At 63.1% G+C, this 25,703-nt stretch overlaps 11 protein-coding genes across 11 annotated transcripts; 7 read left to right on the top strand and 4 right to left on the bottom strand.

Annotated features, from left to right (window-relative positions):
• Positions 1 to 353: 353 nt before the first annotated feature.
• On the top strand, positions 354 to 2,172 carry Q8F55_000660 (uncharacterized protein; the record flags this gene model as incomplete). The annotated part of the gene is made up of 4 exons (XM_069349311.1): positions 354 to 680; positions 721 to 1,226; positions 1,280 to 1,757; positions 1,897 to 2,172. 4 exons carry the CDS (start codon positions 354 to 356, stop codon positions 2,170 to 2,172), a joined length of 1,587 nt encoding a protein of 528 aa, XP_069212855.1.
• Positions 2,173 to 2,549: 377 nt separating this feature from the next.
• On the bottom strand, positions 2,550 to 3,250 carry Q8F55_000659 (uncharacterized protein; the record flags this gene model as incomplete). The annotated part of the gene is made up of 2 exons (XM_069349310.1): positions 2,550 to 3,146; positions 3,206 to 3,250. The coding sequence occupies 2 exons, from the start codon at positions 3,248 to 3,250 to the stop codon at positions 2,550 to 2,552; spliced, it is 642 nt and encodes a 213-aa protein (XP_069212854.1).
• Positions 3,251 to 3,839: 589 nt separating this feature from the next.
• GLO2 (Cytoplasmic glyoxalase II) lies at positions 3,840 to 4,981 on the top strand (the record flags this gene model as incomplete). Its single annotated transcript, XM_069349309.1, has 9 exons — positions 3,840 to 3,845; positions 3,895 to 4,026; positions 4,108 to 4,167; positions 4,208 to 4,317; positions 4,362 to 4,448; positions 4,497 to 4,537; positions 4,574 to 4,715; positions 4,759 to 4,863; positions 4,912 to 4,981. 9 exons carry the CDS (start codon positions 3,840 to 3,842, stop codon positions 4,979 to 4,981), a joined length of 753 nt encoding a protein of 250 aa, XP_069212853.1.
• Positions 4,982 to 5,264: 283 nt separating this feature from the next.
• On the top strand, positions 5,265 to 7,830 carry ERG7 (Lanosterol synthase (Oxidosqualene--lanosterol cyclase); the record flags this gene model as incomplete). The annotated part of the gene is made up of 9 exons (XM_069349308.1): positions 5,265 to 5,438; positions 5,474 to 5,585; positions 5,620 to 5,749; positions 5,784 to 6,002; positions 6,038 to 6,099; positions 6,135 to 7,104; positions 7,208 to 7,279; positions 7,345 to 7,495; positions 7,555 to 7,830. 9 exons carry the CDS (start codon positions 5,265 to 5,267, stop codon positions 7,828 to 7,830), a joined length of 2,166 nt encoding a protein of 721 aa, XP_069212852.1.
• A 679-nt stretch (positions 7,831 to 8,509) lies between these two features.
• Positions 8,510 to 10,379, top strand: Q8F55_000656 (uncharacterized protein; the record flags this gene model as incomplete). The annotated part of the gene is made up of 4 exons (XM_069349307.1): positions 8,510 to 8,619; positions 8,696 to 8,743; positions 9,101 to 9,217; positions 9,314 to 10,379. 4 exons carry the CDS (start codon positions 8,510 to 8,512, stop codon positions 10,377 to 10,379), a joined length of 1,341 nt encoding a protein of 446 aa, XP_069212851.1.
• A 694-nt stretch (positions 10,380 to 11,073) lies between these two features.
• Positions 11,074 to 12,228, top strand: Q8F55_000655 (uncharacterized protein; the record flags this gene model as incomplete). Its single annotated transcript, XM_069349306.1, has 2 exons — positions 11,074 to 11,403; positions 11,482 to 12,228. 2 exons carry the CDS (start codon positions 11,074 to 11,076, stop codon positions 12,226 to 12,228), a joined length of 1,077 nt encoding a protein of 358 aa, XP_069212850.1.
• A 211-nt stretch (positions 12,229 to 12,439) lies between these two features.
• RSM25 (mitochondrial 37S ribosomal protein mS23) lies at positions 12,440 to 13,446 on the bottom strand (the record flags this gene model as incomplete). The annotated part of the gene is made up of 2 exons (XM_069349305.1): positions 12,440 to 12,799; positions 12,835 to 13,446. The coding sequence occupies 2 exons, from the start codon at positions 13,444 to 13,446 to the stop codon at positions 12,440 to 12,442; spliced, it is 972 nt and encodes a 323-aa protein (XP_069212849.1).
• Positions 13,447 to 13,722: 276 nt separating this feature from the next.
• Positions 13,723 to 15,454, top strand: RPN5 (proteasome regulatory particle subunit; the record flags this gene model as incomplete). The annotated part of the gene is made up of 5 exons (XM_069349304.1): positions 13,723 to 13,803; positions 13,858 to 13,917; positions 13,964 to 14,502; positions 14,540 to 14,780; positions 14,819 to 15,454. 5 exons carry the CDS (start codon positions 13,723 to 13,725, stop codon positions 15,452 to 15,454), a joined length of 1,557 nt encoding a protein of 518 aa, XP_069212848.1.
• A 186-nt stretch (positions 15,455 to 15,640) lies between these two features.
• Q8F55_000652 (uncharacterized protein) lies at positions 15,641 to 19,391 on the bottom strand (the record flags this gene model as incomplete). The annotated part of the gene is made up of 6 exons (XM_069349303.1): positions 15,641 to 16,050; positions 16,267 to 16,392; positions 16,438 to 17,727; positions 18,343 to 18,702; positions 18,749 to 18,997; positions 19,232 to 19,391. The coding sequence occupies 6 exons, from the start codon at positions 19,389 to 19,391 to the stop codon at positions 15,641 to 15,643; spliced, it is 2,595 nt and encodes an 864-aa protein (XP_069212847.1).
• A 1,871-nt stretch (positions 19,392 to 21,262) lies between these two features.
• On the top strand, positions 21,263 to 21,970 carry Q8F55_000651 (uncharacterized protein; the record flags this gene model as incomplete). The annotated part of the gene is made up of 2 exons (XM_069349302.1): positions 21,263 to 21,484; positions 21,686 to 21,970. The coding sequence occupies 2 exons, from the start codon at positions 21,263 to 21,265 to the stop codon at positions 21,968 to 21,970; spliced, it is 507 nt and encodes a 168-aa protein (XP_069212846.1).
• A 1,610-nt stretch (positions 21,971 to 23,580) lies between these two features.
• Q8F55_000650 (uncharacterized protein) lies at positions 23,581 to 24,868 on the bottom strand (the record flags this gene model as incomplete). Its single annotated transcript, XM_069349301.1, has 4 exons — positions 23,581 to 23,761; positions 23,860 to 24,191; positions 24,351 to 24,826; positions 24,865 to 24,868. The coding sequence occupies 4 exons, from the start codon at positions 24,866 to 24,868 to the stop codon at positions 23,581 to 23,583; spliced, it is 993 nt and encodes a 330-aa protein (XP_069212845.1).
• Positions 24,869 to 25,703: the final 835 nt, after the last annotated feature.

Genomic DNA, 25,703 nt, shown 5'->3' with positions numbered 1-25,703 from the left:
TCTGATCCTGGAAACGGAACACGGCAACGACGAGCGACGAGCGACGCGGGCAGGCAGCGCAGCGCGTGCAACAAGTCCTAGTCGCATGCTGCAACAAGTCTCCCCGTAAGTAGCGACCATCTACCCGTCCGCGCGCCGACGAGGCCGAGTGCAACGACGACGTCGGGCGGCGAGAGTAGCACAACGTCAGACGACGACTTTGACAACGCCAAAACTACACGCACACACGCATACACACGACGCGTCGGCGACGCAGACGCAGACGCACACGGACGACGACGGCCTACACTGCCAAGCCCGCCAGCCAGCCAGCCAGCGACGACCCAGCCCAGCACACCCACCCACTCTCGCCAATGTACCTGCCCAAGTCGCCGATTGTCCGCCCGTTCCTCACCTTTGCCGTCCTCTGCCTCGCGCTCTACTCGCTCCTCGCGCACTGGGAGCAGTTTGGCGGACCCGGCCCCCACCTCCCCGGCGGTAAGGAGAAGCAGGTCATCTTCCAGGCCAGCGAGCACGACAGCGGCATGCACAACAAGCCCGGCACGCACGGCGGCGGCGTACCGGCCGGCGGCGACCACGGGCACCACGGCGGGGCGCCGGCTAGCGGGCACAACAGCTCGCTGCCGAGGCCGATCCTCGCGTCGACGGGGTACGAGCGCCGCGTCGTCGCGCACTTCATGGTGCGTGAGCTTGCAGCTTCGTCTCGCTAACCTGGCCCAGCTCGGCAACACGTACCCGTTCACCGAGAAGAACTGGGAGGACACGTTCGACCTGGCCGAGAAGCACGGGCTCGACGGGCTGGCGCTCAACCTCGGCCCCGAGGACTGGCAGCTGACGCAGGCGCGCGTGGCGTACGACCTCGCGTCGCGGCGGCACGAGGCGCCGCGGGACGGCCGCAAGCCGATCGAGCTCTTCTTCAGCCTCGACATGAACGTGCTCGCGCACCAGGAGTGGGCGGACGCGACGGCCCTCGGCGATAAAATCGCGCCCCTCCTCGCCTCAAAGGGCCAGATGTTGCGCGGCGGCAGGCCCATCCTCTCGAGCTTTGCGGGCCACGACGTGTACTTTGGCGCGCGGGGATGGAAGGGCTTCCTCGTCCACCTCAACAACCAGCTGCGCAAGTACCGCCTGCCGCACGCCTTCTTCTGGCCGGCCTTCTTCATGCCCCCGCAGCAGTTTGTCGACCTGCCGTATGTCGACGGCACGTTTGCGTGGAACAATGCGTGGTGAGTGGGCGGTGTGTCACCACGGCGACGAGTCACTGATCACCGACCTCCAGGCCAAAGCACACCCGCCTCACCCTCAAGGAAGACACGCCCTTCATGGACAAGGACAAGCCGTACATGGCGGCCATCTCGCCCCTCTTCTTCACGCACTACGGCAAGACGGGCGAGTGGGCGTTTGACAAGAACTTCATCTACCCGAGCGACAACATGCTGTACCCGTCGCGCTGGGCCCAGTTCATGGCGCTCGGCGACGGCGAGGGGCCCGAGATGGTCCAGATCATCAGCTGGAACGACTATGGCGAGTCGCACGCGATCGCGCCCAGCATCGGCGCCCAGCCGGGCTCCGAGGCCTGGACCAACCGCATGGACCATGTCGCCTTCCTCGAGATGACAAAGTACTTTGCCGACCGGTGGCGCAACGGCGCGCCAGAGGTCGGCGACGAGATTGTCTTTTGGATGTGGTACCGCACGCATCCGAAGGCCCTGGTGATTGAGTCGGACCCGGTCGGGCGGCCAGACAATGCTGATATGGTGAGTGCGGCCGAGCAGCCGCAGGCTGCGAGGCGAGGCGAGGGCGTCGGGGGAGCGCCTGGCAGACAGGACTCGGCCACCTCACCGCGTCGAGGGAGCGCCGCCGCGCCACCCCACCGCTGCCATGCTGACTGCCCAGGCCTCGGACCTGCTCAACTTTGTCGCGCTCATCCCCGAGGGCCTCTCCCACCCCCTCCTCATCCTCGACATTGGCAGCGAGAAGCACCCGGTGCAGCTCACCTCGGGCCGCTTTACCGCGTTACGCTTCCCGTTCACGACCGGCCCGGTGCACTTCAAGCTCGAGTCGGCAAAGGGCCTGCACCTGCGCGGCGCGGGCCACCACATTGACGACGCAAAGTGGCTCAAGGCGTACAACTTTAACATGTGGTCGGGGGCGTGGCACGCAAAGGTGTGAGGTGACGGGGGCATAGATGTTGGATAACGAAGAGTGACGTCGGTGGCCGGGGGGGCACAGACGGCGGCGGGGCGCGGCGGGGCGCACGGACCTTCATGTAGATTAGGAGCAGTAGCAGATAGCAGAGCATACGCATTGTGTCATACGTGTGGGGGCAGGGGTGCGGCAGCGAGGGTGCAGCAGGACGCAGCTGCATCGAACAACGGTAGTCTAGAGGTGGTATACAACAGGCGGGGGGATGGGGGACGGGGAGGCGGTGGAAGAGGAGGATTGTGATTGACCTTGCAGCGTCAAGCGTCAAGCGTCAGATCGTCGAGGTCGGGCTCAAGCGCGGGCACGCGCGCACGCGTCGTGGCCGTCGCAGAGCGGCACGCCCGCTACCGGAACGGGTCGTCGTCGTTCTTGGTACTGCTCGAGAAGCTGCTCCCCGCCGTCGAGTGGGTGGGCGACGCGAACGGGCGCGAGGTCGAGCTGCGGTCCCAGGACCGGTTCTTGGGGTGGCTCAGCGTCGGGCGCTTTGGCGGGGGCGGGGGGGCCGTCGCCGAGCCCGCTACCGATGGGCCAGCACGCGCGACGGCGGTGCTGCTCGCGCCGAAGCTGCTGCTGCCGCCGAGGCCCGCGAGCTCGTCGTCGTGCAGGAACGGGTTGGCGAAGGGGTTGTGCGCGCGCGCCGTGCCGCCTGCACCGGGGCCGATCGACTTGGCCTCGGGGTACGCCTCGCGCCGCTCCTGCTGCCCAAACCGGCTCTGCACGAACTGCTGTGTGCTGCCGCGCGCCGCCGCCTGCCCGCCCGCCGGCCCGTCCCACTCGACATCCTCGTCGTCGTCGTCCACGAGCCGGTCGTACTCGCTCCCCCCGCCGAGCCCGGCCATCTCGACGTCGTTGCTCCGCTCGCTCGGGGGCAGCTCGACCAGCACCGTCTTGTTGCCCGACCACTCGACGGTGAGCACGTTCTGGAGCTGGCTGCGGGCTGCCTGCGCGTCGTTAGTACGCCGCTGGGCGGGGGGACGAGGGGACGGGGGCGCGGGCTCACCTCGCCGGGGACGAGCGCGCTGAGCTTCTTCTTGAGGTTGAGCATTGTCGGCGCTGCAGCTGTCGACTGATGCGGGGGGAGTAAAGTACAACGCTCGCTGTCGCCGTCGCCGCGTCCACCCCCGTTTCTCGCGGCCGAAATGAAATCGCAGCTGCATTCACCGCGCCGCGGGGGCTAATCGACAACCGTGCCCAGCCTATTCCCACTCCCGCCTCCCCGTCATGACCGTTTCCTTGCATCGTACATGCCGTGCATCTCGCATCGGCGTCTAGGTGTGCGTCGTGCCGGCGCAGCGTGTGCACCGCGCCCCGCGCCAATGCATGCCGTCCTCGTGGCCCAATTCAGTCGCCGTAGCCTGCCTCGCCGGCAAAAAGGGGCGACGCCGCGCCGCGACGCCACGCCACGCGCGCTGACGTGCGATCCCAACCTGATTCGGCACGGCGTTGGCCGGCTCGCGCCGCTCACCGACCAAACCTCCACTCCAAGCAGCCGACAGCTGACACACCGAGCACCTCACCGCACATATGCTCCTCCGCGCACACCAGGCCCTCCGCGCTCCCCTCCGCCCAGCCCGCTGCTTCTCCACCTCGCTATCGTGAGCGCTGTGCTGTACCAAGCTGACTCCAGCGCAAAGATGAAGGTGCGCACCGGCGGGGCCGTCGACGACGCCGCGAGCTCACTTTACCCAGGTCGTTCCCGTCCAAGCGCGCTCCGATAACTGGATGTACATTGTCGTCGACGAGGCGAGCGGCGAGGCCGCCGTCGTCGACCCGTACGACGCGCCCAAGCTCGCCCAGGCGGTCAAGGACGAGGGTGTGAAGGTGGGTGGGTTGGGGGGGCGGGGAGGGGGAGGTGGGGCGGGGGAGGCAAAGGCAGCGCGAGGCCACAGTCTAATCGCCCAGGTTACCACCCTCATCACAACCCACCACCACCACGACCACTCGGGCGGCAACCTCGCCTTCGTGAGTCTCCCAGCCCTGTCCCATCTAACCCCGACCCCAGCTCGATCTCCACCCCGGACTCAAGGCCGTCGGCGGGTCCAACCAGGGCCCGGGCACCAACACGATCGTCAAGGACGGCGACGAGTTCAAGCTCGGATCGCTGCATGTCAAGTGCGTGGCGGCGGTGTGTCTGGTGCGGCTCGCTGACATGCCAGGGCACTGGCCACCCCTTGCCATACCCAGGACTCGATCTGCTTCTTCGTCGAGGACAAGGCCAAGGGACAGCGTGGTGTCTTCACCGGGTCGGTGGATTGGAGGTAAACTTGGCACGAGTACTGACGCAGGCCTAGCGACACCCTCTTCCTTGCGGGCTGTGGACGCTTCTTTGAGGGTTAGTCGGCGAGATAGGCCCCCCTAACTTCCCCAGGCAACGCCGCCGAGATGAACGCCGCCCTCAGCAAGCTCGCCAAGCTGCCCGAGGACACGCTCGTGTACAACGGACACGAGTACACGACCGGCTCGGCCAAGTTTGGCCTTGCCATCGAGCCAGACAACGCCGCGTTGAAGGGGTACGTGGTGTCGTCGGGTGCCGTGGTTGTTGCTGACGCTCAGCCTGTTTGAGCGCTCCCAGACGGACAAGGTGACGACCGGCAAGTCGACCATTGGCGACGAGAAGAAGTGGAACGTCTTCATCCGTCTCGACACACCCGAGGCCAAGTGAGCTAGCCACGGGCCATCGTACGACGCGACGCTGACACTGGGCAGGAAGGCCACGGGCGAGACCGAGCCGCTCAAGGTGCTGGCCAAGCTCCGTGAGCTCAAGAACGCGTTCTGAGCGTTGTGCGAGGATAGTGTGTGACGTAGACCTCGTATGCATAGCGCCGCAGTCTCCAATGAGCGTGCACGGTCGTCAAAGCGGCCGTGATAGGCGTCAGAGTGGCAGTGATGCATGGTACAAGTGGCGCGGAGATGCGCCTCCCTGTCCGCTTCCCCCGCGTCGTGCGATGGGTCGATCGACAACAAGTGCGGGGTTGGCAAAGTCGGCGCCGCCAGCAGGCAGGCTATAAACCGGCGACTTGGCTCGACGCGTCCCTTCTTGCACGAACGACGCACCCACCATGGCGTACGGAAAAGACTACGCCGACTCGTTCCGCACCGACCCCGCCGGCTGGCGGCTCAAGGTCAGCGAGGACTCGCACGGCCAACACAAATGGGTGTACCTCGCGCCCGGGGCTGCGCGCGACGCGTGGCCGCAGGCGCCGGTCGACGTCTACTCGATGGGCCTGGAGACGGTGCGTCTGCCGGTTGGATGTAACTGACGCCCCAGGGGCTCCCGGAGCAGCCGAGGGCCAAGACGCCGCTCGAGGCCGCGCGCAACGGCCTCAACTTTTACCGCGCGCTCCAGAGCGACGACGGGCACTGGGCGACCGAGTACGGCGGTGAGTTTGCCGGCGGGGGACAAGCTGACTCCAGGCCCGCTGTTCCTCACGCCCGGCCTGCTCATCGCCCTGGCCATCCTCGAGGTCGAGCTGTCGCACGAGCGCAAGCAGGAGCTCATCCGCTACCTCCTGCACAAGCGCCGGCCCGAGGGCGGCTGGGGACTGTGAGTTGTGGCAGGGAGCAAAGGCTGACGCCAGCCACACGGCGTCACCGCCCACCGTGTACGGCACGGTCATGAACTATGTCGCGCTGCGCCTGCTCGGGCTCGGGCCGGACGAGGGGCCGATGACCGAGATCCGCGCGCTGATCCACGAGATGGGCGGCGCCAACACCATCCCCACGTGGGGCAAGGTCTGGCTCTCGGTGCTCGGCGCGTACGAGTGGGAGGGCGTCAACCCGATGCCGCCTGAGCTTTGGTGCGTGTGCGGTCTGGCGGCGCTGACGATGCAAGGCTGCTGCCCGACTGGGTGCCGTTCGCGCCGTGGCGCTGGTGGATTCACGTGCGCGCTGTTTGTGAGTAGGCCTCGTAGGCGCCGGCTCATGCCCAGTCACCCCGATGACATACCTCTGGGGCGCGCGCTTCGTCGGCAAGCCCACGGCCATCACGAGGGCGATCCGCGAGGAACTGTACACCCAGCCGTACGACTCGATCAACTGGGTCAAGCAGCGCAGCAACGTCAACGAGATCGACCTCTACTCGCCCCACCATGGCGTGTACGAGTTCCTCAACGGCATCCTCCACTACTACGAGAAGGTACCGCGCCTGCCATGCCTCCCGAACATTCGCCGCGCTGGATTGAACGCGGCGTACAACCAGATCGTGTACGAGGACGAGAACACTGGCTACCAGACCATTGGGCCCGTGTCCAAGCCGCTCAACCTCCTGTGCCGCCTCGCCAAGGAGGGCCGCGACTCGGAGGCGGTTAGGCGCCACCTCACGAGGATAGACGACTTCCTGTGGCTGTCGTCGGACGGCCTGTTCATGACGGGCACCAACGGCAGTCAGCTCTGGGACATCTCCTTCCTCGCCCAAGCCGAGGTCGAGACTGGTCTCGCTGACGAGCCTGAGAACAAGCAGTCGGTGCTCGACATGCTCGACTGGCTTGACAAGTGTCAGATGCGCGAGAACCCCAAGCACTGGCACACTGGGTACCGCCAGGCGTCCAAGGGCGCGTGGCCCTTCTCGACGCCCGAGCAGAGCTACACGGTCAGCGACTGCACGGCCGAGGGCCTCAAGGCTGTCATCCAGCTGCAGTCGCTCAAGTTTACGCCCAAGCCCGTCACGCTCGACCGCATGCACGACGCCGTCGACATTCTCCTGTCGATGCAGAACTCGACCGGCGGCTACGCCAGCTACGAGCTCACGCGTGGCAGCCCCAAGATGGAGTGGCTCAACGCTGCAGAGGTCTTTGGCAACATCATGATCGACTACCAGTACCCAGAGTGCTCGACATCGGCCCTATCAGCTCTCAAGTATTTCACAAAGGTCGACTCCAAGTACCGTGCGGACGACATCGAGTGAGTGCGAGGCGTGCGAGGTGCGCAAGGCGCGCAAGGCTGCCTTGGCATGCGCCACTGCCGCCATGGCCTCGTCCTAGTGTGCCGGCTAACAATGCGTCAGAGTCTGCATTGATCGTGCGATCAAGTGGATCCACAGCGTGCAGCGCCCCGATGGCTCGTGGTATGGATCGTGGTGAGTCTGGATTCCGGCCTCTAGACAGCAAGCGTTGGCACGACTAACCAGGGCCGACTTGATAGGGGCATCTGCTTCACGTACGCCACCATGTTTGCCCTTGAGTCGTTGGCGATTGCTGGCGAGACGTGCGCCAACTCGGAGCGCGTTCGCCGGGCATGCGACTTCTTGTTGAGCAAGCAGAAGTCTGACGGCGGATGGGGCGAGACATACTTGGTGAGTGGCAGGGCGGGGTGCGCGATTAGGCGGGTAGTGTTCCTGACAAGACTGCCCAGAGCTGCGCAGAGGGCGTCTACTCGCAACACGAGACGTCACAAGTTGTCATGACATCCTGGGCCATTCTGGCACTCATCTACGGCCAGAGCCCCGACAAGGATGCCATCAAGCGCGGGTGTGAGCTCATCATGTCGCGGCAGCTGCCCAACGGCAGCTGGCTGCAAGAGGATACGGAGGGCATCTTCAACAAGAACTGTGCGATTGATTACCCCGCATTCAAGTTCATCTTTTGTATTTGGGCCCTTGGCCGAGCGGAGAAATACCTTGGCAAGTAACCGTAAAGTGCGAAGTGTATGCATGCACGCAGGAGGAGCAGAGCAGAGCGCGATAAAGCAAGAGGGCAGAGGCGCAAAGGAAGCAAAAGTGGGCATTGGTCGGGGCGCGTCGGGGCAGCGACCGCCCACGCGAAGTCCACGGGTTTGGGGGCAGTAACGGGCTATCTGCCACGGCGTCGTGCATCCATCCAGTGGGGCAACTCTGGGCCAACAAAGCACAATCTGGGGGACTAGGGTTCAACAGGCCAGGTTTTTTTTTGCTAGGCACTGGCTGGCTGCCGCCGTGTGGCCGTAGTGCATGCATCGAGGGCTGGGCGGGAGAGCTGAGCTGGGCACGCTGGGCACAGTGTGCTTGCGTGCAGCGCAGCGTGGCCGCCGTCGTCACGCCAGTTGCTAGAGCCTTGTCGGAGCAACCAGCCAGCGGCTTCCGATTTAAATGCCAAACGCCATTGCCTAGATTGATTTCCTTTGCTTCGACCACCTCCCCTCGCCTCTTCTCCCTCACTCCCTCCTATCCTTCTCCTCCCTCCTCCTCGCTTCTATTCTCACGCCGCCCGGCTGTGACGATAACCAGTTGTCCGGCAAGTCCGACTCTATCCTTTTAAAACGGCTCCCTAGCCCACCCGCCGCCCGTATCGCACCCAACGCACGTTTGGACCACCCAGCCCAGCACTCCAACATGTCCGCCACCCTCCGCCACCGCGCCGCCTCGCCCGCCAAGGCCGGCGACGCCGACAAGAAGGAGCTTCTCCGTGAGGCCGAGGAGCTCGAGCTCACCGAGGGCCAGAAGTGAGTAGTGGTCGGCGTGTTCGGCGAGCCGCCGCCGCCGCGGCCCATCTCCGCCGAAACCCGACTAACCCCCCAGGTTCGTCGTCCCCAACTTCACCACCAAGCAGCTCCTCGACGCCATCCCGTGAGTTTACTGTGCTGGCCAAGGCGGTGAGGTGCGGCAGGGACGACCCTCGTCGTCGTGGCGAAGATAGTGGCAGGCCGGCCCAGCCCTAGTACGCCAGCCTGGGTTTGGTGGAATCCTGTTGCTGTGCCGCGTCGCATCCATGACGGGCGAGGGGGAGGCAAACTTTGTGCGATGCGTGCGTGCATGCGTGCGTGCGCGGGTCGCCAATTAATGCTCCCGGCAAGTCACTCGTTCTCTGGCCATGACGCGCGACGCACATCCGCGACGGCCCAGTCTCTTGCCCCTCGCCCACCACCACCACCGCCGCATCGCCGTCGCGACCTGCGTGGCGAACACCAAGCTAACATTCCCCAGGGCTCACTGCTTCAAGCGCTCGGCCTTCCGCTCGTCGCTCTACGTCGTTCAGGACGTGGTCGTCCTCGCCGCCCTCGTCTACGGCGCGTACCACATCGAGTCGTTCCTGGCCAGGTTGTGAGTAACGAGAAGCTCCACGCCGCCGTCAAACGCGGCGTGCCTGACTCCTCTTTTGCAAACGTGCGATCCCACCATACTGACGCACATTCGCAGCAACCTCTCGACTGCTGCGCAGTGGGGTGCCCGTGCCGCTCTCTGGTCGGCCTACTGGATCACTGCCGGTCTCTTCGGCACTGGTCTCTGGGTCATTGCCCACGAGGCCGGCCACCAGGCCTACTCGTCGTCCAAGACGATCAACAACTCGGTCGGCTGGGTCCTCCACTCTGCCCTTCTCGTCCCGTACCACTCGTGGCGCATCTCGCACGGCCGCCACCACGCCGCCACCGGTCACCTTACCCGCGACGAGGTCTTTGTCCCCAAGACCCGCTCGCAGCTTGGCTACCCCGAGATCAAGCACGAGTCCGAGTACAAGGGCATCAACGTCCCTGCCTGGCGCCAGGCCGAGCTCCGTGAGGCCCTCGCCGAGTCCCCCATTGGCTCGCTCTGGAACCTCTTCATCCACCAGATCTTTGGCTGGCCCCTCTACCTGATCCGCAACGCTTCCGGCCAGCTCCACTACCCCAAGGGCACCAGCCACTTCAAGCCCGAGTCGATCATCTTCAAGCCTTCCCACTACTGGCAGATCATTGCCTCCGACATTGGTGTCTTCCTTACCCTCGGTGCCCTCGGTGTCTGGGCCTACTACCGTGGCTTCCAGGAGGTTGCTGCCGTCTACGTTATCCCCTACCTCTGGGTTAACCACTGGCTCGTTTTCATCACCTTCCTCCAGCACACCGACCCCCTCCTCCCCCACTACTCTGCCAAGACCTGGACCTTTGCCCGTGGCGCTCTTGCCACCGTTGACCGCAAGTTCATGGGCCCCATTGGCGAGTACGTCTTCCACGGTATCTGCGAGACCCACGTCTCGCACCACACCGCCTCGCGTATCCCCCACTACAACGCCTGGGAGGCCACCGAGGCCCTCAAGAAGTTCCTCGGCCCCCACTACCAGCAGTCCAACGAGAACATGCTCTACTCGTTCTACCGCATCTACCGCGAGTGTCTCTTCATCGAGGACGGCGAGGACATTGCCTTCTACAAGAACTCGTCGGGTCTTGCCGCCAAGGTCGGCATCGAGGAGGGTGGCAACATCTCCGACTCGGGTCTCGACCTCAAGTAATTGCGCCGCCCATTGGCGCAGGTGCCATTCTGGCGCGACGGGACGTGGCTCCACTGCTACATCGTGGTGCACATCCCTACACCCTTTAGAGCCTGCACTCTAGAGTCTCCTGGCATCACTCCTCATAGACCCCCATCATTACCCTGGAAAATCAATCAAACGCCATATCGGTTGTGATTGTCCGTCACTCCTTTTTGGAAAACACAAGTTCTGGGCACTCACCCGCCCACGGCTGTCATTTATGCATCACTTGGCTTGGCTCGAGGTGGTGGTGTGGGCGGTGGTGTTGCGTGGCGGGTGCGAGCAGTGGTCGTCGACTGACATGGCTCGGGGCGTTGGGTGGCCGGGTGCCACTTTACTCTCACTACTCTGATGCTTGGCTGTCGCCGCCGTTTGTGCGATTGCTTGTCGACACATGGATGCAGGTGACCTCTGCAGCGTTCATCAAGACCATCATTGTTCCTAATGTGATGCTGATCCCAGGCGCAATTGCGATTGTGGTGGAAGGAAGGCGGCCCGCTGACGAGACTGTGCGATCGCCGCGGCCGCTGTGATCCGATCACCACCGTCGTTGTTGTTGTCGTCTTCCCTCACTCGCAAACGTCAACAACAACTCAACTCGACTCGCTCATCACCCCAACACCTTCCCTCATCCCCATCCCCCACCCCCATCCCATTCTTGACTGCACCCTCCATGACGGCGTACGGCCACCACCGACGACACACGATCGCCGAGCCCTCGAGCCTCGGCTTCGGCCCACCCCTCCTCGTTACCATGGTCTTCATGGACGACCGGTTAGACGCGCTGTCGATGCCCTCCTCGGGGCGCGGCGGCGTCGTGTGGCCGCGACACGAGGCGCGCCCCTCAACCTTCCTCTCGCAGGCAACGTTCCTCAACTGCCCGCGCTTCGACACGCTCACAACCGCGCTCGTCGCCCACGCGCCGCCGCACTGGATCGTCGACATCCGCACCGTCTGCGTCCTGTTCCGCGGGCCGCACAAGGCCAAGAAGGACGAGCGCCCGGTGTGCCCCACGTAATCATCTCGCGCAACCAGTGGGAGGTGGGTCGCCGCTCCCCTCGCTGTCCTGCTGACGCCCGAGACGGTACGCATGGAGACGACGTCGAAACGCCGCAACAATGCAAAGCTCAACGAGATCCGCCTCGTCATCATCCCCGCCGCGCCGGACTGGGGCATCCCCCTCATCCCTAGAGAGCTGTGGGACGCGAGCCTGCGCCAGATGAGCATCACGCCGGCAGATTCCCAAAAGTCGGCGCTGTACGCCCAGGCAATGGTCAACCTCGTCGCCCACCACCGCGACCACGCCAACAAGGTGCTCGCGCCGTTCATCGCCGACGAGGCGCCGCCGCACGAGGACACGACACCCGAGGACCCCACGGCGCCGCAGGTGCCGGTGAGCGGCGGCGGCGGCTGGTTCCCGTTCCGGCTGCTGTCGCACCTCCGGCCGGCGGGGGACAGCACGCCGCAGACGACGCAGCCGATCCCGGTGCCGGCTCACCACGCCCAGCAGCAGCAACAGCACCACCAGCTCCGACCCCGCCGGACCCTCCCCAATGTTTTTGAGGGGTACGAGTTCCCCCGCACGCCGAGCGCGCCGCTCCCCGGCCATGACAACCTCCGCCAGTACCAGCTCGGGTCGCCGATGCCCGTGCTCGCGACCACGACCCTCAACCACCGCGACCCGCGGCCGAGCCACGCCGTCCAGCACCTCGGCCGCGCCCACCAGGCCCACCACCGCTACCAGAGCATGACGGGCCTCGACCCGCGCGACGACCCGTCGGCGCCGCGGACAGGGTCCTGGGGCAGCTGGTTCAAGTGGAGTCCTTAGGGTGGGTTGGCGTATCTCGGCCACTGACCCACCAGATTCCGATCACTACCCACTGTAGCATATCATCGCCCGGTCACACGACGAAACCGCCACGAACACCGCCACGAACACATCACCACACGACCCGTCACTTGTCACCGCACCCACGTCGCACTACCCGCACGCTTGTATCCTCTCGATGTACATAATGCATATGAGTTCATGCCAAGTTCTATGCCTTGTCGTTGGGGGTGCCGAGAATGGAAGCCATGAGCTCGAGGTCGTCCATCTCGTCCTCGCCCTGGGCCTCTGGGGCGGGGGTAGCGGCGGCGTCGCCGCTCGCGGCCGAGCCTGCTCCGATAGCAGACACGAGGTCGCCCTCGACGGGGGCGTCGACCTCGACAGCGGCGGGCAGGCGCCATCGCTGGACGTAGGCCTGGGCGCCGGTGAACTCTGTCTGAATCGCGCGGGGGTTGTTGACGGTCGACCAGATCTTTGGTGCGCGCCATTTTGTCGACTTTGGACCGATGCGCTGCGCCCTGCCTGCGCCGCCGTCGCCGAGCGCCCTGGCCTCGAGGTCAAACGAGCGGTTCTGTCCGTCAGCACCCTCCCACAACCGCCACCCACCCATTCGTCGCGCTTAAACGTGCCGCCAAAGTGACGGGCCTCAGAGGCAGCCGCGAGCGTCGCCATCTCGTGCGCCGCGCGCAGGCTCGCAAACTCGCCCGTGCCGCGCTCGTACGCGTCCGTGAGCGACAGGCCGTGCTGCCTATGCAGGTTGATCACGAAAGCCACCGCGTCCTCGACCGTGGGGTAGGCTCCGCGCTGGCTCAGCGCGGTCCACTGCGCGCCGTCGACGGCGCTCGCGTCCGAGATGACGGGCCCCTCGACGAGCGAGACGGGGCGCAGCGCCTCGAACGGAAAGTCGACAAAGAACTGGCGCCGGATCCGGTCGGCCTCGTACACGATCGGCATGGCCCGCAGCTTGGGTTCCCGGTACTGCTTTGTGTGGTGGGTGCGCGTGTGTCCCTCGCGGCGCTCGTCGACGCGCTGCGGCGGCAGGTCGTCGTATTTCTTCGCTGCGTCGGGCCGCGCGCGCGCGCCCACCTGCCGAGGAGGCGTCACCGGGGGCGGGTTGGCCAGCACCGGCGCGTACCACGTCGGCGGGGTCTGCACCTGCGTCGACAGGATCATCCGCGACATGGCCGCTGGGACCTGCGTCGCGAGCTTGCGGGGCATGGCGGGGGGGGGGGGGGGCTGGGTGTGGTGGTGGTGGCTGCTGGCGAGCTGCTTGCTGTAAAAGTCGGAGATGACAGGAAAGTCGGCCACTGAGGGCGGGGTACGAGGTGGATTGCTCGGCTGATGGGATTAATGACGAATAAATTGAAAACACAAAATGCCACGTGGCGTTGGTAGACGCGCGTTCGGTGACGCTGCTCGCCTCGCAGCCCGCTGCCATCATCAAGCTTCCATGTCGGTCGACGACAACTCATCTTGATCACTCACACCACCACCATGTCGTTCCAACGAAAGCAGGAGAAGGACTTTACCCCCGAGGTCAAGGAGCTCGTCCCCGAGGCTGAGAAGATTGCCGCGGTGAGCTCGAGCCGTGTACCAGCTCCACCCACACCTTGCTGACCCACTTGCCAGGGCGGCAACCTCCAGGAGGCTATCGACAAGATCTCGGCGCTCGAGAAGCAGACTCGCAATGTGGGTACTGATTACCGCGTGCAGGCAATACCCACTCACTCGCCAGGCCTCGGACATGCCCTCGACCGCAGCCCTGCTGCAGGCCCTCGTCCGCATCACGTGGCAGGCCGGCAACCTCGACCAGCTCAACACGCAGCTCACGCTCATGTCCAAGAAGCACGGCCAGCTCAAGGAGGCCGTCGTGCGCATGGTCGACGAGGCGATCCCTTACCTCACCGAGCTGAGGAAGAAGAAGGACGCCGGCGTCTACAAGGGCAAGGAGGACCAGTGGCTCCGCCTGCTCAACACGATCCGCGACATTACAGAGGGCAAGATCTACCTCGAGCTCCAGCGCGCCCGCCTCACCGTCCTCCTCGCCGAGTACCACGAGCAGCTGGCCGCCACGGCGCCAAAGGAGGACCCCGCTGGTGCTGCTGCCGCCGCCTCGACCTCGACCGCCGAGGCGTCGAGCAGCACGACGGCAAAGGACGCGCCCAAGAAGGAGCCCGTCACGGCTAGCGACCACCTCGAGGCCGCCGCCGACCTCATGAGCGACATCCAGATCGAGACGTACAGCAGCATGGGCAAGCGCGAGAAGACCGAGTTGTGAGTGGTGCCCCCGCCGGCCCGCGCTGACGTACAGCATCCTCGAGCAGATGCGCCTCGAGTCGCTCCGTGGAAACTGGCCCCGCGTCCGTGTCGGATCACGCAAGATCAACCGCGTCTTCCTCAAGGAGCCCGAGAGCACCGACCTCAAGCTCCGCTACTACGACCTCATTGTCCAGCTCGCTCTCCAGAACGACAACTACCTCGAGGTCTGCAGCGCGTACCAGGAGGTGTGGGACACTGAGGAGGTCAAGAAGGACGAGGCGCGCGAGCTCAACGTGGGTAAACCGCTCTCCGCACTTTGCTAACCCACCAGGTCATTGAGAACATCATCATGTACATTGTCCTCGCGGCGTACAACAACGAACAGTCGGACATGATCCACAAGCTCTACGCCAACAACGACTTGCAAAAGGCACCCCTGCACTACGCTCTCCTCAAGTGCTTTGTTACCAAGGAGCTGATGCGCTGGCCCGGTATCGAGGAGCTGTACGGCCCCACGCTGCGCCAGTCGCCCGTCTTTGCGCGCGACTCAACATTGGGTGTCAAGACTGGTGACAACAAGGACGAGGACTCGACGGGCCCAGGAAACGCGCGCTGGGAGGCTCTCCACAACCGTGTCGTCGAGCACAACATCCGTGTCATCGCCGCATACTACTCGCGCATCACGCTCACCCGCCTCACCGAGCTGCTCGACCTCCCCGCCCTCACCACCGAACGGACGCTCTGCAAGCTCGTCACCGACAAGACGGTGTATGCGCGCATCGACCGCCCAGCGGGCATCGTCTCGTTCCAGCGCCCCCGCAAGACCAACGAGGTTTTGAATGTCTGGAGCACCGACGTCGGCAAGATGCTCAGCCTGGTCGAGAAGACGAGCCACCTCGTCTCAAAGGAGTATGCGATGCACGAGGCGAGCCAGGCGGGCCGCGGAAAGAAGGCCATTACAGCGTAGTAGAGTAAAGTGTGTATGACATAGCAGCATGGTTGCATCGCATTCATGATAGCGTGACCACGGAGCTGCGCATATTGCATTCATGATACAGGCATGACATCAAGTGTACGGAGTCTATGTCGTCGTTACGCTTCACAACCAAGGGAGATGTTCACAACAGAATAAGTGTACAAGCTGAGAAGGCGACTAGCGCCGAAGGGAACCAAAGGCGCCTTTGATGTGGTCTTTTGCACCACGCAACTGGCCCCACTTGCCAGACTTCTTCTCTGGGTAGGGGTCGATCCCGCTCCAGCTCGCGGGAACGGCGTACGGGGCCTGCCGCTGAACGTCGGAATCGTCCGAGTCTTGGGCGTCGCTTTGGGGCAGAGCATAGGCGTTGGAGAAGGCAGCAGGGCGGGGAGCGGACGTGGCAGAGGCAAAAGCGCGCGCCTGGGCAAGGCCCTTGTATCGGTTGACGGAGCCGCCACGGACAAGGCCCGCCTCGGCGCCAGGGTGCCCAGAGAGGGACGGGGACTTGTGGAGGGACGGCGTCTTGTGCGGCGGCTGTGGAGCAACTGGAGACCGGCTGAGCTTCTTGCCGGCCGTCTGATTCGGCGCTGGCATCGGCATCGGCCCAGAGATGTGCGGATGATGGTCGACGTCGCTCGAGTCGGCAGTGGGCGGGGGCGATATGTTGGAATCAGGAGTGTTCAAGGGGTCTGTCAGACGACGAGGGTGGCCATGTGTGCGAGCCGTTGTCGCCCCTGGCCCGGCTACTACCCAGTTCTCGCTGGTGGAGTATGATCGACTCCTTGTTGCCGAGGGGTGGTTACGAGTATGATGGCCGTAGATGGGTGGCACGGCCGCCAACGCGTTGAGGCGCTCCCGGTATGCAGCGTTGCGGCGGTCATAAATGTTGTTCACGGCTGCCATTGGGAGCGGAGCGTCGACCAGAATAGCTGTGGGGTGTCAGTAGGCGTCGAGGATTGGCACGCCACACTTACTGGACGACACACGCGAGCTGCTAACGGTGAGCGATCGCCGGGGGTTACTGGTGCTGCTCCCATAGCTCCGCCGCTCAGAACCGCTGCTGACCGTGCTTCTTCTCTCGGCACGAGCCAACTCTTGGGCAATCGCGTGGCTCTCGCCATACGCCGCGAGCTGGTCGGCGAGGCTTCTGCTGTTGTCCTGCGTGAGGGGCATTTGGGCAATTTCCAAGATGTCGCGCTCCGTCTGCTCAAGCACGTCCTGCGCCTCGGCCCGAGTCGAAATCTGGCGGCTAACGGGCCGTGGGGCACGCGAGCTGTCACGGCTCGAGCCGTGTCCAGTACCGGGGCTCCGAGTCACCGGCGTGAGTGGTTTCGGGTGGCCGTAGTTGGTCGACCCAGATGAGGCGCTCTGTGCTCGCGATCGACCTCCACTGCCGTTTGCACTATCCACGATGAGGCCGAGGGAGCGCATGTCGCTCTCGCGGTCAGATTCCTCCGTCCGGGGGAGGGCGGTGTGTCCAAACGCCAGGGTACTCGGCCCGGGCGGGGTGAGGATGAGGCGCGACGAGGCGGTACCATTGGAGCCAATGCTTTCGCCGCGGAAGCGACGAACGTGTGTCTCCTCTTCGTGGAGCTCGTCGCCGCCAGTGACATGCGAGTCGGCAGCGGCCGAAGGGTCGAGAGCGGGCGTGGCAGAGTCCACGTTCCTGCCACGGTACTGCCGCCCTTCTGGAGCATCCGACACGACGGGCGACACGAGGATGTCGGCTTCTGGTAGTGGCCCGGTGGTAGGAGGACTCGTGGAGGCACTGGCGGGGGCGGAGCTGTCCGACGAGAACACACGGTGCTGACTCGGCAGGGTCGAAGATCGGGGCTTGGTCATAGGCATGGCGGGAGTGCTGATCATACGCCGGGGTGGGTTGTGGGAAGGTTTCCGGATGTCGGTTAGAGATCGCCGAACCTGCGTCCGGCGCAGGACAATGTCTTGTCCGTCGGCCCCCAGGCCCCACTCGTTGGCCAGAGGACTGGGGCTGATGACACCGCTGCTGCCATTTCGAGCAGTACGTCTGTCCCACGACCTGTCGCCGCTAGCTGCCTCGCGGTGGGGCGGGTTGGGGTCGGATGCCACGCTGAATCGCGACGTGTTCTCGAGATCGCCCTCAAAGAAGTGCGTCTTCACCGGCGGCGCAGACACCACAGCGGTCTTGTTCAAGTGCTCCCCAAGGCGCGCGATATCCTTGACCATTTCTGCGAGTTCTGGGTCCATGCTCGTGTGCCTGCTGATGTCGGCGTCGTTGTCTCCATCTGAAGGGGTTGGAGCGAGGCGATTAGAGTCAGACCGAGCGGGAGGGCTGGGGCTGCGTGATGGGGGCGAGTGGCCACGGCGAAAGAGCTGAAGGATCGCCTGTCTGTTGACTTTTGGCTTGCCGCCCACGTCCTGTTGCGTGCGGCTTCGGCCTCGGAAAAACTGGGCGTTGGGTGGAGGAGACGACTCGCTGATCGACGGTGAGCTGTCGTGGGGCGATTTGCGCATCGCAGAGCGGAACGCAACGCCGGGGTGGGCCGCCTTCTCAAAGATCGAGGGGAGTGATGGGCGGCGAGAGGAGCGGAGCGGTCCAGGGGAGGGATTCTGAGCGTCGGTAGAGTCGACAGCCTGTGGTAGACCGAGTTCCTCGTCATCGCTCGAGGGAGAGTTGGTATGTGATTGGAAGGGCGATGGGAGGTTGGAGCTGGGGTTGTCGCTGTCGATGGTGCTGGTGATTTGAAGTGACGACGGGAGGTTGATGGGAGGGGTGTGATTGCGCGAGGTGCTACTGCTCCGTCTGGGGCCGCCTGTTGGTGTGCTACTCCCTGGTCCGGCAGTCGACTCGCTCCCTTCGCTTGTTGTCGACGCCGTGGGCCGGACGGCATTCAACCCACTCTCGAGGCTCGATCTCAAGAGGCGAATGCCGCGTTCTGAGGCGTTGCTGACGACACTGGCAGCGCGTTCCTTGCCCTTTCGCGAAGGCAGTTCATCGTCTTGCTGGCTGCTGCTGAGCGAGTAGCCGCGAGACCGATGTTTTGAGCTCTCGCCGACGCCTTCAGATCCAAGAGGCGGATCGGCTATCTGGCTCCACACCGCCAGCGTCCTTACGACCTCGGCGTATCCGCTCAGATCTGCAAGGTCGAGCGGAGTGAGACCGTTCTTGTCTTGCTTGTCGGGAACCGCGCCGCATGCGAGGAGTATTTGCACAATGGCCGAGTGGCCATTGGCAGCGGCAAAGTGAAGTGGTGTAGACCCTAGTGAACGTGAGTTCGGAGCACGATGGAGATAGCGCCGACTTACCTGCTGTTCCGACTGCTGGCGCCCCGCTGCGCTTGCTCTCGCTGTAGCGGCGTGGGAGTCGTGGGGCGTTCACGTCTGCGCCGCGCTCGATGAGCATGCGCACGACGCTGACGCTGCCTCCGGAGCACGCGGCGTGGAGAGGCAGACACCCGTGGAGGAGCGAGTTGACTGGCTGGCCATGCGTCAGAGCGTAGTGCACGAGACCAACGTTGCCACTAGCGGCGGCGGAATGGAGCTCGAGGTTGGGGTCTAGCGATGGATCCGCACGATAGCGTCGGGGAAACACAGCGAGCCGAGTGTGGGGAGCAGCGATGCGAGTCGTGGGAGTGTCGTGGGCGAGGATGGCAAGCGATGTCAGCGGATCACACGGGTTGGAGCGGCGACGGTGTCGTGAGCGGCCGGCGAGCACGAGTCGCTGCGTCGCCGTCGCCACCAGTCGCCGAGGGGGCTGCAGCGCACCGCGCACCCCCGCACCACACTCACAGTCCAGCACGACGTCGTACTTGGCCTCTACCCGTTCGGCGCGGCTCGATGCCGAGGACGGCATCTTGCTGCGGATCGCCTCGAGCTTTGTTGGCGCGGGGGTCGGCGCACTCGCGGTGGTGCTCGCCGACGGCGTCGCGGCCAATGCCAGCGGGGGCATGGTTTACAATCGCCGCGATGGCGGGATGGGCGGCGGAGCGGGCTGTACTGCGGACAGAGTGGTCGAGCAAGACGAGGTGGTGGTGGTGGGAAGGAACAATGGGCGAGGAATGTAATGTCGGGCGGGGGTGCCGGAGATTGCGCCGGTACGGGACGTATTGCGTAGTCCGCTGCGTACAAAGGGGAGATTTTCGTTAGGCTGGTGGTCCCGTCGATACCATTCCAGTCGTCGAGAGCACGTTTGTGTCAATGTCGACGAGGATGAAGAGGACAGTGCCAAGATGTGGGGACAGAGCGAGCTGCGAGATGGACAGGGACTCTGTCTAGTGGGTGTGATGTGATGGAGTGACCCTGGGCATCCCATATTGATTGATCCATTTCCTTTTGCTCCTCCATTTTTGCCTCCCACTCGATCTAAAGTGAGTGACAGCGAGTCGCGACGAGAAGAGGCCCGATATGGAATCGACCCAGGCATGACTGGCCCATTGGGACAATGCCAGCCCGTCACCAGTCTTGCCTTGCCGCGGCTCTTCCATCTGCCTGACTGCCCCGGCGGCAACCCTCAAAGGTAGCGTAGTGGCGTGAGGGTTTGCAAACTACGTCACCGCCTTGGTGTCGACATTACAACCACATCTGGAACCCCTCTCGGCCCTGGCGGAGGCTTGCGGCGGCGGTGGCCACTGCATACATGACTCCTCTCTAACCCCTCCTTCATCATTCAACACAAGCTTGTCCATCACACGTCACAAGCCGCCGGCCCCGAAATCAATACCGCCGGAAAGCAAACGGCTGTCCGCTGATCCACGCGTCAACGATGGAACCATCAACTAGGTCCTCCAAATGACGCTGTACGGCGTGAAAGCCGTCCACCACACCTGCACAGGCGATGGTGATGCTCCCTCAGACTAACTTGACAACATGGCGGACGTAGATTCCCTTCAGCTGCTTGTCGGGGCCCAGCTGCAGGTGCCCCTCGAGGTAAAGGTGCCCCTCGAGGTAAGCGCGCAGGTCCGAGGATCCCGTTGGCAGAGCAAGGACACTAGTTGGCTTCGTTGTGGCGCACACAGTGGGTGACGTGGTTGATGGGCCGTCTTGGCTGTCAGTTTGAGAAACCGGTCTGCCATGAGCGTGGAGGGCAGGCAAGTGAGAGCTGTCCCCAAGAACTGTTTGTCGCCGATGAGAGCAAGCTCGGTAGGGACCACATGCGGTAGAGGTCCAGTGTACCACCAAAGGTCTCCTTGCAGACCGCCACCTGGAAAGCACGGAAGCAATTTCGTCGTGGTGATTGACTTCCTTTGTTGGTTGAAGGCAGCCGGTGGAGGAAGTCCACCCCTCCCCGGTGGCAACGGCCTCTCCCCCCCAACTCTCCTCTTCCTCTTTTCCTCCCTACCTCACACTCAACCATCCGCTCTTCCATCTACTGAGCCCCTATCGACACACTTGTCGACTTCTCCTCACCACCAGCTCCCCAGTTGACTCCCACCGTCCACAACCAGGTAAGCCGCCAAGGCACAACCCGGAATCCAGCCAGCAGCTGACCTTCCCCCCCGTTCTTCCCCTACGCTGCTCGTTGCCGCCTTCCTCATCGCCGCTCGCCACCGCCTTCCCCTCGTCTTCTCACTCAACAAGTCACCGCTCTCGACCTCTGAAGGATCGACCTCGGGCCTCTCATCGTCCCAGAACTAGTCAGTCATCGTCCCAGAACTAGTGAGTAGCCCGACATCGAGCCAGCAGCTGATCTTCTCCACCTTCCCCGTACCGCCCTTCCCCTCGACCCCCACCCTCGACGCCACCTTCTTGTACACTGCCCTTCTACACCGCGCTCTATCACGCTGATTTCCCAGGATTCCACTGCGTCCCTAGACCTCCACGATGTCGAATATCCCCGTGACCGACATCTCCCAGCCTTATTCCGAGGTCGATCCTGGCGTTATCGGCCCTCTCGTCTCGGGAGTGCCGAGCAGCCAGTACGAAATCAACTCTAATGGGCAGCCCAACCCCCGTTACTGGAGGCTCACCGGCATCCAGAAGACCAAGATGGAGGAGCGGGTAGAGGCGTGGGTGACGCAGCTGCCTGGCGTCTCGGGCGCGACCGTGAGTAACACCCGAGGCTCCGACTAACGGTAAAGGTGTTCGCCGACCTCATGGGCACAAAGGATAACTCGCGCCCCCCGCCGTAATCGCTTTGACGGCATGCCCGATGAGCTTGCCGACAAAATCTTCGACAAAATGCTCCCCTGGGTGCACCCGCACCCGCGGTCCCCGAGGGCCAGGCCCCCGCTGACGCCTTACCAGGTCCTCTGTTGTATCCTCGTCTATTGGGCTCTTGACCGCAACAACGGTCGCCCCCCGGTTGTCCCTCGCCCCAACATTTCGACCCGTGGTGGCCGGCTCTGCAACGAACTCGAGTACGAGATGCGCTGGGCAGCGGAACTCATTACCAAGTACTGCCCTGATGACATTGTCATCCGCGACTGCGACTCGTGCGACACTTTCAACATGAAGCTGTGCTTCATCTACAAGGTTGTGAGCACCAGCAAGTGTTTTCTCTGCGCCGCTCGCGGCTGCAAGTGTACGTAACCTCGAGCCCACCACTAGTAGCGAGAAAAACTACTTCAACAGCGGTGACAACGCCGGGATTGAGGACTCGACCGACCGCCGCGACAAAAGGAAGCGATGTCGTCGACGTCCATCATGACAACACCACGGTGTCGACTTGGGATGCCTAACGCGGTTCGCCCTTTCGCCTTTACCTAGCCGCACACTAACGATCCAGTCGCCACCAATCCCCCCACACTCGTTTACATCCGCATCTCCATCCATCACAAGTCCGACCTCCATCCATCACAAGTCCGACCTCCCTCCCTTCTGCTGTCTCCACCACCCGTGTTGTATGACCCTCCTATCCTCGCGTTGGCTCCCTTTGGCGGGCCACGCAATGTGATCCCTTCCCGTTCCATTTCATTCACTCCTTTAGTCTCGATATTTACACGCCAGCTAGTCTGCCCGAGTCCATCTGCGCTCGGCCAGCCGATGCATAGAGTGCGGTACAAGGTTGTGTGATGCTGACTGCTGTTCGTGAATGAGTTGCCGTGTGCTTGTGGTGGGTCAGCTGCGAGGTGGGTATAGTAGTTAGGCCGAACTCACAATCCCAAAGTACGAAACAAGGTACATTATGTGCACAGCCGCGGTTCGTGTTTGAGCGGGTGAGATGGCGAGGCTGGTGGCAGTCGCTGACGACGGTGTTGAGGTCGATCTTGATTGCGGACTTGCCAACACCAGAGATGCTGCAGATCCGGCAGTAAACCGGGATAAGCTGCGGACGCTCCTCAAGGTAGGCGCGCAGGGCCGAGGGTCCTTTTGGAAGAGCAAGGAAGTGGGCTTCATTGTTCCGCACAAAGTGGGTCACATGGTTGATGGGGCGGTCCTGGCTGTCAGCTTGAGAAACCGGTCAGCCACGTACACTGATGACCGCGTGCAAGGCAGGCAGATGAGTGAAGTCGCCGAAGACGACAAACACGAAGTCAAAGAGCGCGACCTCGGTGGGGGACCACAGGCGGTCGAGCTCCAGTATCCCACCGAAGGTTTCCTTGGCACCTTCCTTGTGTGCAGTCAACACATGGTAGTCGAAGGTGCTTCTGTTGGAGAACTCCCGCTCGCAGATCTCACAAACAATCGGCTTGAAGTGAAGGCGGTTCCGATGGTGGTCGCAGAGGGGGAGGTCGCAAAAGAAGGCGATTGGGTGACACCACGGCCATCGTCGTCGTCACCAGAGTCCTCGAGGAATGCCACCCCAGGCGGGATGATGTCCATGCCCGCGGCCTGCAATATGCCAAACACATGCTCGAGGACCCGGAGTGCCAAGTCGTAAAACTTCGCCTTGTCTTCTTGCTTGCGGACAGTCTCACCGAGCAGAGGAATGGGCTTGACGCCTTCCCACCGATCTTCGGTGTTGGACGGCGTGAGGGTGGTCAAGTACCCCGCAGCACGCAACCGCTATGCTTTCCCACGCGAATAGGATGGATGGTGGGACCACACCTTCCTTGTTGGCACGGACACCACGATATAGGCCTCCCAGTCTCGGGGCGGGGCCATCTGGTAGGCGCTGGTGATATCATTGTTGGGGACGTGGCTGGGGCTGTCGTAAAGTACGCAGCCACTTCAAAGACCTCGTCTTCCTTCCTTGCGGCCTAGAGGTCGACCTTGATTGCGGACTTGCCAACATCAGGGATGGCACAAATGCGCTGGTATTCCGGCACCAGCTGCGGGCGCTCCTCAACGTAGGCACGGAGGGTCGACTGCCCGGTTGGGAGCGCGAGGAAGTGCTCCATTGTGGCGAATGAAATGAGTGACGTGGTTGATAGAGCGATCCTGTTTGTGAGCTTATTAACGCGTTTACCACTTACACTCATGGGGGGGGGGGGGGGTGGAGAGCGGTGAGGTGCTTGAAATCACCGAACACCACCCACATGAAGTCGAAAAGGGCCAACTCCGTCGGTGACTGCAGGCGATCGAGGTCGAGCGTGCCGCCGAGAGACGCCTTGGCACCTTCCGTGTGGGCGGTTCGCTGGTGGTAGTCGAAGTTTCCCCCGTTCGGGAACTCTTCGTGGCAGATCTCGCAGACAATAGGGATAAAGTGGTACTTGTTGCAGTGGTTGTGGAGGTCCTGCTTGGACTTGAGGCCGGCAGGGCACTGAGAGCAAAGGAAAGGTGTGTCAGCGGCATGACCGGCAGCGGTTGCGCCGTACTCGGCGTTCTCAACATCACTCCAGAACGAAAACGTGCAGTCGGGTTCCGGGCACTGCATACGAATGATTGGGGGGGGGGGGGGCGGGTCAATAGGGTAGCAGTGTGAATACCGGCAATACTCACTGTCGTGTCGCTTCTTCAAGTGAGCCTTCCTGGCTTCATAGGTCGGGAAGCTGTCTGAGCAGGCTTGCACTAGACAAGGTGCAGCCACATCAGGGCGGGCCTTGCGCTCCTTCGTCTTGAGGTGCGAGGTCTCCTTGTGGGGCTTGAGGAGGTAGGGTTTGACGTACGAACCATGGCATTCTGGCCAGTTGCAATAGTACTTGTCATCGGCGGCCTTCGGCGGGGCACAGAGGTGTTCGCGTTCCTGGTGAGTGTCGCGATCACTCTCGGTGAAGAACCTGAGCCCGCAGCCTAGCCAACCGCAAGCGGACGGCTGGGAGCTGGACTCGCCGTCTGGAGCCGGAATAGGGGGAGGGGCGGGGTGAGGGCGGTTCTTGTGAGCGATGAGGCCACTGTGGGAACGAAACCCTGCGTGGTTGCAGTGCGGTACGTCGCAAAAGAACGCGATGGGGTTATGGATGCGCTCGGGAGGGGGTCCGTTGGGGTCGGGGTGCTTGGCCCGCCTGTGGAGAGCGAGCTTGTGGTCGTACGGGACATTGAGCCCGCACTCGTCGCAAACCAAGACTGGGTCTGGTCAGCAACTGAGATGCCAGTAGACCCACCCATGACGCCAGCAGAAACCAATGTAGATAAGGGTGGTTGAAGTGTGGTGTGAGCTTTAGAGGAGAGCTGTAAAGGAGCACTCTCGACCCGAGGAAGGAGGGAGGATTGAACAGAGATTCAAAAATCCCAGAAGGTACAACGACAGGGAGAATTGGAAGTGTTGGACTTCGTGACAGCGGGTTCGAAGAGGAGACATGGGAGCTGAACATCAGGTGTTGAGCTTCGTCAGCTGAAGGGAGGAAGACAGCTTCATGAGCAAGCTTGAGGTGTGGTCGGTCGGCTGTTAATGTCCTATTCATGAGAGCAAGCTCGAGGTGTGGTCGGCTGTCAATGTCTTAGTAATGAGGTCAGCAGCGATGACCTTAGTGAGGGAGGTGAGAGCCTGAAGAGCAAAGCTCGATGATGTTGCCGCCGGTCAGTGGTGATGAAGCCGACAGCAACGGCGGTCCTGAACAGGCTCGCGACGTACATCCAAGGTTCTTAAGTGGTGGCGTTGACGGGGATCAGCGGCAGTGAGAGATGCATGGGGGGCCGCAGAGGAAGGCGGGGGTAAGTGGGGACGAAAGGATCAGGGAAGGCAGAGGAAGACGTCAGAGGCCGACTCGATTTCGTCAGCGCTGGTCCCGAGCGGCAAAAAGCAGTATGACCGATGCATTCCAAGAGCAGGCATGCAGAGGGGGCTCAGAGATACTCAAGATGAGATGATACTGGTTTAGAGCGCTGCCACGGTGAGAGGCCGCAGTACATTGAGCGGTACCGCGACATTCACACCATCAGCATCGGCCCACGAGGTGTTCGATAGCGAACAGTGACCCGCCGCCGCGTGGGTGGTAGTGGG

The sequence above is a fragment of the Vanrija albida genome (assembly GCF_041260175.1).
Source record: "Vanrija albida strain AlHP1 chromosome Unknown contig_1, whole genome shotgun sequence".
In the NCBI taxonomy this organism is placed as follows: Eukaryota; Fungi; Basidiomycota; class Tremellomycetes; order Trichosporonales; family Trichosporonaceae; genus Vanrija; species Vanrija albida.
The sequence above is the reverse complement of the archived record's forward strand: the minus strand, read 5'-3'. Positions and strand labels throughout refer to the sequence as shown.